Source organism: Eubalaena glacialis, chromosome 11 (genome assembly GCF_028564815.1).
Source record: "Eubalaena glacialis isolate mEubGla1 chromosome 11, mEubGla1.1.hap2.+ XY, whole genome shotgun sequence".
Lineage (NCBI taxonomy): Eukaryota > Metazoa > Chordata > Mammalia > Artiodactyla > Balaenidae > Eubalaena > Eubalaena glacialis.
Window position 1 is genome coordinate 113,432,053 of NC_083726.1, and position 11,551 is coordinate 113,443,603.

The following is an 11,551-nucleotide window of genomic DNA, read 5'->3' on the forward strand; positions in this document are numbered from 1 at the left end:
CTCCTGGCTAAGTGCTTTTTCTTGCCTCCCAGCAAATAGGTATTCACACACACACACACACACACACACACACACACACACACATACACACACACATACAGACATATACACACACACATACACACACACACACTGCAACCAACCAAATGCAACAGCTGCACGTCCTGAGCCGAAAGCCAACCCTTGCTCTGAGTTGACAGCTCCTGTAAGTGAAAGTCAGAGACGGGGAATCTTTTGAATTTCAACAAGTCTGTCTTCCAAGAAGTTCAAGTTCAGAGAAAGGTAACTGAAGTGGTGGAAGGTGGAGAGGCTTGCTTCCATGTCAGAGGGAGGACAGAAGCCAGCTCTGGAGCCCACCTCACAGCTCAGGGAAGAGAGAGGGAAGAGAGGAGGGATCCGGGTGGGTCCCACCGAGAGACGTGGCAGAGCCGGACAGAGCCTGGGCCTCCTGCACAGAGACTGTGGCCAGCCCGGGAGCTGCCCTCCGACCGGTCCCGCTGACCTGGTGTGCCCATGGGACTTTAGCAACACCTATAAAAATGTCTACAGACATTGGGTGGCCTTAGACTTAGTCACCAAAGGAGGTGCCCTTTGGACTTTTAAAAGTAAGTGTGGCTTCATCTGGTGGATAATTATGAGCCTCTTTGTCCAAGCAGTGGGCAGGCCAACACCCTCGTTAAGTAGGTGAATGATGCAAAGTGTAGGCAAAAAGCTCAAGTCTCGAGGTTCAAGTCAGAGAGGACCATGAAACCCCCAGCCCAGCCCCGGTGCCTCCTGTGTCGAAGGGTGACCTGGGGCCGGGGTGAGGGTGCCTGGCTGCCTGCAATGGGTAGCACACGCCCTGGCCTTATGTGTGTCCTCACTTATTTTTGCCACGTCTTTGGAGCTAGGCCTAATTCTCCTACATCAGCACAGGCCAGGGCCCTGGGAGGGGAAACGAGGGGTCCAGAGAGTTTGTATAAGAGGGGAACGCTGCAAAGAACAGAAAACCACCGCTCCAGCTGGGGCCTGGGTTTTTTTTTCCTGCTCCTTCTAAGCTCTTTTATTTTTATTTTTTTAGCCAGGAATCACTTTAGGAAGGAAGCCTGCCTCTCCTTTTCCAAGAGGCAGCCCTGCTGCTCCTGGTGCAGGGCCCAGATGCTGGGCTGACTGTTCCTACCTCATCCTATTGGGTCATTCAGGACCCGGCATCCCCTTTGCAAGGGAGGAACAAGCCATCACCCATAACAAGTAATACCAGATTCCAGGCTAGAATCCCACCCTGGGATTTCAAGTCTGATGCTCTTATTTTCAGAGCATTTCCATGTCAAGAAACCCCACCAGCCTTAGTCATCCCTCACACATCCATCTACAAATATCTCTCGCGCGCGTGTGCTCCAAATAGCAAGTCTTTTGGCCCATATTCCTGCTTCTTCCTCTTTTCTTCCTTTTCTGTGAAAAGCTCTTCGCACAAGTTTCTGCGGCACAGCACAGGTGGGGGACGGGGTATTCCCGGTACCCGCAGTCTGGTCAAGAGGGAGCCTCAGGGTCCACGCACGTAGCCATCAGTGGGTTTCTCACTCGCAGATAACTGGAATATGGCGAAGTCTACCCAACACATCCACCACCACGTGCATAAGTCAATCTACTTCTGATGGGTCAGAAGGCACTGTGAGATCTTGGGCCTCTGAGTCATCGTTACGAACGTTCATTACCATCTCACCACGAATATGTGGAACTACTGCCTTTAGAGAGTTCTGGTTAATGAGACACTAAATAGCAGGGAGGTCATTGGAAATAAGAATTCAGAGCCAAGGATTAGAGGAAGGTGGCCCTGTATACTAAAGGGTGGGTCCTCATAACGCTAACTTTGTTGGATGTTCTTTTGGGTTCTCTGAGCTTTAACATTCTCATTTAATACATGAGAGTTTTTTTCACTACTGAACTGCAATAAAAATGAATGTGTAGATTGAGGAACCACGGAGGCTTCATTTCGAATGTGATGCTATTTAAACCCAAAACAGGTGACCTGTCAGATGGACCATGGACATTTATTTGACGGGGTCTAGGGTAAAGCAGCCGAACTGTTGGCGAAACTAGCCAGCGGCAGGCTTCTGGTGTCCCACGGCCTTGTCTACTTAGTGAAACAGAGCTGCAGTGAATACCTATTTATTACCAAATTATGATTAAAAGCCCCTAATTAAATATCTCACAAAGCAAAAATAACAACCTGCGTAAATGTGAACATTACCATATTGACTCACTCAGTAGCTATGCGTCCTGGGCCCTTGGGGTGCAAAGACCCTGGGGTGCAGGGACCCTGGGATGCAGGGACCCTGGGGTGCAGGGACCCTGGGATGTAGGGACCCTGGGTTGCAAAGACCCTAGGGTTCAGGGACCCTGGGATGTAGGGTGCAGGGACTCTGGGGTGTAGGGACCCTGGGATGCAGGGGCCCTGGGGTTCAGGGACCCTGGGATGCAGGAACCCTGGGGTGCAAAGACCCTAGGGTTCAGGGACCCTGGGGTGCAGGCCCCTGGCTGATATGACACAGGACACAGCCCCTGGAGGAGTAAGTAGGGTTGAGTCCTGGAATAAACCTGTTCTTCTGGCCCATGAAGTACGACTGCTGTGGCCCCCGTTCTTCCGGATCAGGGTTCCTTCAGAGCCAGGGCACCCAGGACAGGGGTCCCCATGGGGTGACCTCCAGGGAGGCACATGACAGTCATGTATCACGCGCTGTGGACCCAAGACCGTGAATCGGATCTGGACCCAGCCCTCGGGGAGCTACGTGCCCAGGTCAAGGCCGCCGGAGGTACACTGCTGACCGTGCAGCCCCTGGACCACCTCAAAAGCCCACTGAGCAACTCCTTGTTCATTCTGGTCACATCGATCGAGTCTGGTCACTTGGGAACGCCCTCGGGGGCTCCGTACGGACACCTATGGTATCAGCGTCAGCTGTGCCCTCATCCTGCTCCCGGTGCCAGCTCACGGGGAGCCTGCATGTTCCAGCCAGGACCCGAGGAGCGGGGTAAAGGGGGGTCCCTGCACTGAGAGGGCTGGGAGGCACCCAGAGGCAGCCTTGAGCACCTTGCAGAAGCCCGGCAAACTGGGGTTCTGGGAGATGGTGGTCCCCTCTGTGCTTTGGGGTGACTCTTATCGCCGGCCTTTGTGGCTGCAGGGGGTTCGCAAGCTAGTTTGTGTCTTTGCAGCCAGTGTTTCCACCTGCCCTTCCCGGTTCTCCTTAAGGATGCTTCTCTCAGTTGGGGGATTATCTGTTCCGCAGGAAGCTGTGGGAGACCGCATTCCCGTTCTTCTGCTGGGCAACAAAGTTGACAACGAGAAAGAGCGGGCAGTGCCGCGGGGCCTGGGAGAGCAGCTGGCCAAGGTGAGGGGCGAGCATCCCCCTGGGACAGGGAGGGACCCCGAGGGGAGTCGGGCATGTGCCCAAGACCCAGGGTGGGAACCTTCTCTGGGAGCTCCCTGTGAAGTCAGCAAGCGGGCCGGATGGTGTCCTGGCATCATGGGGCTGGTCCAGCTGCTGCACGTGGAACTTTCCGCAGAGAACTTGACTCGGGTGTGGGGAATTTCCCAGATTCTCTTCCTTGGAACTCAGAATTATGAATCCTCAGATAGTAGGAGGTTACTTATTTCAGTCCCCCAGCTGATCCTTGAATCCCATCATCTGTGTTTCCCTACTTGGTTGCCTTCAGGGATGAAACACTCACTACCTGTCGGGCAGCGTGCTCTTCCTTGGGCAGCTCTGTTAGAGCATCCACCCTTCCTACCAAGACTGAGCGTCCAAGCTGCAAACTCCAGATAAATTCAGGGCAGGCACTGCAAAGCCGACCATTAAAATAAGCATCAGCCCTCTTGCCCAAGCAGGGAACCATCGCAGCGTGATGGAAATTAGGCAGCAACACAGGCCATGCTCGCTCCTTGGCTTCCTCTACTGCCTCAGAGTGGTTTTCGGGGAACTGTGTGTCTGGGGAGATAGGGCTTCCCAGCCCCAGGATTCCATAATTCTCAGTGTGCTCGCTCCAGACAGGGACTCAGGACCTCAGAGGCTAGGAAGGCAGGCACAGGTGGTGAAACTCAAGGGAAAAAGGAGGAAGAAAGGCCCGCAGCTGCACGTCCACGGGCTGCATCCACATTTCCCAGTCCAAGGAGCTCTGAGCACAAAGGTTTTTGCATTGCGTTTGGCAGAAAAAACCTGACCGGAACCGATGTGAGGCTATTTATGGGTTTTGTTTACCTCACTTTGAATAAATATTCAAATATTTCACTGAAGAATTATTAATATATTTGATTATAGTGTGCTATTCCAGATCCACAGAGGCTATTATATAATACACATTATAGACAAGTATTCGCTTTCTAAAACTCAAAAATTCTGGATTCCAAAATACATCTGGATCCAAGGTTTTTGATTAAGGAACTGCAGACCTGTGTTTTTAGTTTATCATCCCATTTTCTTTTCTTTTCTTTCTTTCTTTCTTTCTTTTTCTTTCTTTCTTTCTTTCTTTCTTTCTTTCTTTCCTTCCTTCCTTCCTTCCTTCCTTCCTTTCTTTTCTTTCTTTCTTTCTTTCTTTCTTTCCTTCCTTCCTTTCTCTCTTTCTCTCTTTCTGTCTTCCTTTCTAGTGAAAAAAAAAAACCTGTGGCTCCGAGAAGTTAAGTGATTTTTTCAAATTATCACCCGGCCCCAGGGGTGGGGTCAGGACTCGAAGCTGGAAGGCAAATCACGTCTCCCGGTTCTAGGTCCTGTGTGCTGCCCGCACCCACACAGAGCCTTCATCCTTCCACAGATGGAAGGGGAGTCAGGGCCCAACCGAGGTGTGCAGGGACCAGACTGGGTGAAGGCAGAGGATGGAGCTGGGCCAGCGTTCACGGGGCCTCCTGATCTGCAACCACAGAAGTGTCTGCACTCAGCTACCCGTCCCCCCAGGGCGTCAGCCTCCAGGGCTCATGCCAGATGCCATTAGCATTGTCATTAGGAAGCAGGAAACCCATTAATGGGAGTGATAAGCGGAATAAGATGGGCCTTGGCCACGACACCCCTCCCTCCACTCTCACCGTCCAGCTTCTGCCTAGCAAAGTGATGGACAATTGTCCTGTGGCACCAGTGCAGACGGCGTGGGCAGCCGGAGTATTAATTAACTGGTGTATGAATTAACTGTGCCCGTGTCCTGGGGAAAGCAGGCTGCTGGGAGCCCTGCTGTGACCTGAACAGGCCCACCCACCGTTTGTACCCTCCTGAGCCTCAGTTTCCCTGCCTGTAAAGTGGGACGGATGTTGCCCACCCTGGCCTCTGTGTCTCGGCCTGCATCACAGGCTGGTGTGAAAAGAAAGGATCCCGTACATCTCGGACAGCAATTCCAGAAAGTGTAAAACACGAAGGCAGCAGTGTAGGTCCTATTGTTTTATAGTTGTTATGGCTCCCCTGAGAGATAGTTCCAGAACCTGCATCAGTCAGGGACCACGAGGGACAGAAATCAACCTGGTACAGAGTGGGGAGGGGACGACACAAGGAAGTGAAGGTGTGGTAAGTGCAGAGGGGCATTCTCCCACGCCCCCCATGGCTCCCTCCAGCCCCCCCCCCCCCATATTCTCCTTCATGCCCTCTGTTCTCTGATTCCAGGAGCACAGCCTGATCTTCTACGAATGCAGTGCCTATTCAGGTCACAACACCCAAGAGTCCGTGCTCCATCTGGCCAGGTAAAGAGACACCACTCACCCGGTCCCTCTGTCCATCTGAGCCGTCTGGGTAGAGCGGCTGGAGGCCTAGGCCTTTGTGTGGGACCCCAGGGGTGAGGGACAGCCCTCCGAAACACAGTGACAAAAAGAAAGCCTCCTTGCCTGTCACCCCGCCCGCCCCCCAACTGCAGTCTTCTTTTTTTTTTTTTGTCAAAATCCATTACCTATTTTTTTTTTTTTAACATCTTTATTGGAGTATAATTGCTTTACAATGGTGCAGTCTTCTTCTGAGCCTTAAAGGCTGCCTTTTTCCCAGGGATCCTCTTTTTAAATGCAAATGCTCCTGGGAAAGGTCAGATCAGAGGCCCCTCAATGCTGGCTAATACTTTAGCAGGGATTAGTTTGCAGCCAGCTGGGTTATACTATGGGCTCCTGGGGGAGGGGGAGGGGGACCCAAGGAGAGGGGCTGTGATGGGGGACACAGAGGCACCCAAGAGGACAGCACTCAAAAGACCGGTCCTGTAAGCCTCTGCCTACACTGAGAGTAAGGAAACAGAACCACACAAGCCCCATTTCAATCCTTGGGCAATTCACTCATTCATCCATCTAGGCATCCATCCACCCCTCCTTCCGTCTGTCCATTCATCCCTCCCTCCATCCATCCCTCCATCCGTCTATCCAGCCAGCCAGCCGGCAAATACTGACTAGTGCTCATTTTGCGCTCAGCCTTCATCTTGGGGCATCTAAAAAATATTTTTATTTGAGTAACTAAGAGCCCAGGACAACTTCTTCAATGCACTGAAGAGGTGGTGGAGTTATGGAAGACCTAGGGAGTTATGGGGAAAATTCTAGGGTTTTCTCTGCCACTGATTCCCGGGGCAAGTCACCCTGCCTTTCTGAGCTTTGCCCCCCGCATAGGAACATCCATCGTACTTTCCCTGCCCACTCAAGGGTTGTTGTGAAAATCAGAAGACATGCTTCAGGTGAAAGCTCTTGGAAAGTATAAAGCAGGGATAAGATATTTAATGCTATTTTTAATCCTTCACCTCTTATAGTTAATCTGGAGCTGTGCTCACGCGGGAAGCCCCACCATAAAGTTAATAACCAATAAATATAATTTTTGAGCCTCTGCTGTGTGCTGGGTACTGTGATGATAGGCTGCAGAGACAAAAGATACAGTCTCTGCCGTCAGCACCTCACCCTCTGCTGAGGGAGCCAGCACAGAAGCAGTGCATTACACCCAGTGATGGGGCTATAATGGAGAAAGGATCCAAGTGCTATCAGAGCATCAGGAGAGACTTCCTGGAGGAGATGTTATGAAGGACCCATATTGACTACACTCTGGCTTTACAAATTATAGTTGTGCACCTGTGCTCGCCGGGGGAGACTTGGAGGACTCTCTCTGATGCTCTGAGGAGGCTGGGTCCTTCCTCATGACCCAGGTGGCCTGTAACCTGAGGTGCCCAGCAGCTCCTCTGCTGCTGACACTCTACCTTCCCCTCTCCCAGGATCCTCAAGGAACAAGAAGACACAGTGAGGGAGGACACCATTCAGATTGACCGCCCCGCCAAGAAGAAAGCCTGCTGCGGCTGATACAGGCCCCCTAGGACTCCCACCCAGGCCTGAGGCCACAGGGCCTACCCTGCCTCCTGCACAGATGCCCTCACCAAGGCCCACCCAGACCTTTATCCTTGTCAGCGATGTCCCCCACCCCAAAGGAAGGAAAACACAGCCCGTCAGGAAAGCTGCTCTTGGAGCATCTTGGGGTCTTTCTCCCCCTGCTCTGTCTAGACCCAGTTGCCTATTCCTTTCTTTTTTCTCCCCCCAGCTTGGTTTCCTGGGGAAACAACAGATGGGCTTTTCCAGAAAAGCCACCACGTGCCTTTCCCACCTCCCTTCTCGCCCTCTGCCCTTAGGAGCCCCGGCACTGAGGTTGCCATGGCAACTGAGCAAGGCAGACTTGCTGCTTCCTGTAGGCCGAAGACACAGCACTGGGGCAGCTGGTCTGGCCTTGGAGCCTGTTCTCTGGATGGCAGTGGGATACCCTTGGCATGTGCTTCGTGGACGTTGAGACGCCCACGGGTGTTGAGAAAAGCACGCTGGGGCACCTGCATCCTGTCCCACCCTCTCCCCGCAGTGTCCTGCTCCTTCCCAAGCTTCTGGGCCCCTCCTCTCTCAGCAGCCACCATGCCTCCAGTATTTGTCCCCTTGGGGTCTCTGGAGCCATGCTTGCAAAAACCACAGCCCTTGCTCCCCGCCGGCCACCCAGACCCCTGACGCCAAGGTGGAGTGTGGGCGATAAATGTACGCCTGGGGTCAGGGAGTGGGCTTACTAACTGCTTAACTTTGACTAGGAGATGAAAAGAAAACCAGGGCAACAAAACCATCTGTTGCTGAACAGAGAGGCCATGTCCGAGGGTATAAATAAGTATATATAGCTATGTAAAAGCCATTTTCTAAACGTTTCTCAAAATAGCTCTTCAAAATTTGTGCATGATGATTAACAGGGTAGATTGACAGGCAGGCAGGGAGGCCCAACACCAGGTCCGCAGTTACTGATTTCACTTTATGTTACTTTTTTCTAGAAGGCTCTATTTTTTTTAAAGTGTGGCTGTGATGTTGACATTTTGCTGGGGTTTGAGCATGAACAGAGGGTAGCTGTCGGCCTTGGCACCCCTGTGAGGGCCCCGGCACAGGGCACTTGGATGGAGGGGACTGATCTGGGCCCGTGTGTGGGCCCGTCCACTAGGCGGTGAGGTCCCAACCCCTGGCAGCGCTGCAGCGTCACTGGCTGGTGTCCAGGGGGTTGGCGAGGGCACTCTTGCCCTGGCTGGGAGTTTGGATGCAATGATCATAAATATCACTGCCAATGACCATTCTAGAGCTAGACCCAGGCCCCCCGTAGGAAATTGGGTGGTGTCCATGTGCGGTGGGGCATGCAGGAAGGAAGGGAGCAGGAAGTATCCACAGGCCTCCAAGAAGATGATTCAAGACACCTGCACACAGCCAGCCTGACCGCGGGGCGGGAGGGAAAGCCACCGGCCAGAGCTCCCAAGGGTATTCCTGTGGCCTCCTGCCCAAACCAGCCTCAGGGTCAGAGCCCATGGGCCACAAGCCAGCGCCAGCCGCCATGTGCAGACTTTCTCTCTCGTCCAGCCTTTGTAGGCCCCTGGGAGCCCACAGAGGTGGGGGACAAAAGCCAGCACTGAGCACCGGGAGGGGCCCAGGATCTTGGGCACGCCTGCTCCCTCCCGGGCCTCCGTCGCATCAGTAGAATAAGGGGTGGGCTGTTTGATGCTTCAGGTTCTTCCTGCTAAGAGGGCTTGTGTTCACTGTCTAACTTACGCTGGCCCCCAGTCCAGGTGTGAAGGGACCCACAGGAAGCTCCTTTCCCTGAGAGAGGGCACTGCTGATGGTCGCACTAGTGGGATGGGTCACCCAGAAGTGGCCCTCCAATGTCTGTGTGTGTGCATGTGGAGGGCAGGTTGAAGAGAGGGGACAGCATGGAGAAAGTGAACAAGCTCTCCCGCCTCTGACAAAAAACAGAGATGTCAACGGGACTCATGGGGCCAGCAGGCTGTACCTGGGGCTCCCCAAGCCCACAGGTGCCTTTATCCCCAGACACTAGTCCCTGGCTTGGGTTTCGAGCGGGGTGGGATGACCCTAGTGCCTGGCCTTCCAGCATGTTGGGTAAATCCCCACGAACCCTCAAAGATCCCGGCAGAAGGAGGGGCAGGGAGGGTCGTTGGGCCTCTGCTGCTTCCTTCTCCAACCCCACCTGAAAAAAAAATGGCAGAGGGGGACCTCAGAGAGACTCTCAGAGGTTCTGTGTCCCTGGGTCTCAGCTGCCTCTTCCCTCCCTATCCCTTTGAAGCAACCCCAGTGGCCGCCAGCCCGGCCCAGATCCTAGCACAGTGTGTCAGAAAAGCCTCCTAGCTCCACCCCCTTGCTGCTGGAATGACCCTGAGCAAGTCACTTAAGCAGGTTTCCTGTCTGTCTGTAGACGGGAGGTTTCCATGTCTACCTCACAGGGATGTTTAGGTATCACGGGAGGCAGTGCATGTGAAGTGCCCAGAACACATAGGTGCTGACAAGTAGGGGCTATGGTCATTGTCAAGGTCGAGTTTCTGCCCAGACCCCTTGCCTTGCCTCAGTTTCAGATTTAGCAGCAGCTAACACTAAGCGTCCTCCCGTAACTGGGAACCGCACGGACGCCACCTCGTTTGTGTGCCTGCTTATCCAGCCCATTCCCCCGGCTTCTGAGCTTGTGTCCGGCGTTGCCTCTTGGCCCTGCCCGTCTTTGTCCTGCGGGTTTCCTGGTTTTCCAGTCGGGCCCACGCCCCAGCACTCTCCCTCCCTGCCGTGGTTCTCCCGGACTCAGCCCGTCCCCGGTGCTTACCCAGGGAAGCCCTGTGCTCATAGGCATCCCTGGCCCCATGCTCGCTCCCCGATTCCGATTCCTTGGGCTCCTCCCGGGTCTGCTGCTGCCTTCACCCTGAGTGGCCACCACGAGCTCCGTCACCAAACCAACAGCCCTGTCGCTTTGCTCCTTGTCCCGCACTTATTTCCCCTCACAGCCCCTCTGGGGTCTTTTCTGTTCCTCTGTGATACCCTTTCTCCCACCTCTCCCTGCCCTGTACTCTTTCCCCAGTGTTCATACCTCTGCCCAATCTTGGACTCCTCTCCCCCCTTCTCTCCCCCCGGCCCACAGGTGGCATCTGCATCCTCCATCATAAATGGCTCAACCCTTTGTCTCTGTCATGAGTGGTCACTGCTCCAAAGGGTCTTAAACCAATTTCAGCTAAGGTGTTAATGCCAGTGGTGTTCAAGGCCATATTTATACTTTAACAAAGAACTCTAAAGGAGACAAAACTTTAACTCAAAGGAATAAATCCTTAGTGCTAGACTCTTAAGCACCATAAAGAGTCATGGGGGTCAAATATTTAGGACAGAGCCGCTTCTCCTGTACTCCTCTTAAAGATCTCAGTTTGCTTCATGGCTCTATTTCTAAGTTCCTATATATTTTTTTAAAATTTTTTATTGGAGTATAATTGATTTAAAATGTTGTGTTAGTTTCTGTTATACAGCAAAGTGAATCAGTTATACATATACATATATCCACTCTTTTTTAGGTTATTTTCCCATAGAGGTCTTTACAGAGTATTGAGTGAGTTCCTTATGCTGTACAGTAGGTCCTTAGTAGTTATCTATTTTATATATAGTAGTGTGTGTATGTCAATCCCAGTCTCCTGATTTATCCTTCCCTTGGTAACCATAAGTTTGTTTTCTACATCTGTGACTCCTTGGTAACCATAAGTTTGTGTTCTACATCTGTGACCTTTATTTCTGTTTTGTAAGTAAGTTCATTTGTACTCTTTTTTTCAGATTCCACATATAAGCGATATTATATGATATTTGTCTTTCTCTGTCTGACTTACTTCACTCACTTGTATGTTTATAATTGTTATCTCTTCTTGATGAATTGACCCTTTATCATCATAAAGTGTGCTTCTTTGTCTTTAGTCACAGTTTTTGTCTTAAAGTCTATTTTGTCTGATGTTAGTACAGCCACTCCGGCTCTTTTGGTTGATACATCTTCCACATGATGTACCTTCTCTATCCTTTTACCTTCAACCTATTTGTGCCTTTGAATCTAAAGTGGTTCTCTTGTAGACAGCATGTAGTTGGATCATGTTTTTAAATCTTTTCTTCCAGTCTCTGCTTTTTAATTGGAAAGTTTAATATGTTTATATTTAATGTGATGGGTAAAGTATGATTTGTGTCAGCCATTTTGCTATTTCTGTTCTATATTTCAGATGTCCTTTTTGTTCCTGTATTCCTCCACTGCTGCCTTCTTTTGTTGTTTGTCTTGGTAATTTT

The 11,551-nt window shown here is 51.9% G+C and overlaps 1 protein-coding gene across 2 annotated transcripts in view; it reads left to right on the forward strand.

Annotated features, from left to right (window-relative positions):
* The window catches only part of CRACR2A (calcium release activated channel regulator 2A), a 114,154-nt gene extending 104,698 nt beyond the window's left edge, over window positions 1-9,456 (forward strand). For both annotated transcript variants that reach the window (XM_061205881.1, XM_061205882.1), the window contains 3 exons: window positions 3,264-3,365; window positions 5,616-5,692; window positions 7,180-9,456. In XM_061205881.1, coding sequence (XP_061061864.1) covers window positions 3,264-3,365; window positions 5,616-5,692; window positions 7,180-7,264 — 264 coding nt within the window. In that variant the 3' untranslated portion in view covers window positions 7,265-9,456. The remainder of the gene's footprint in view (window positions 1-3,263; window positions 3,366-5,615; window positions 5,693-7,179) is intronic.
* Window positions 9,457-11,551: the final 2,095 nt, after the last annotated feature.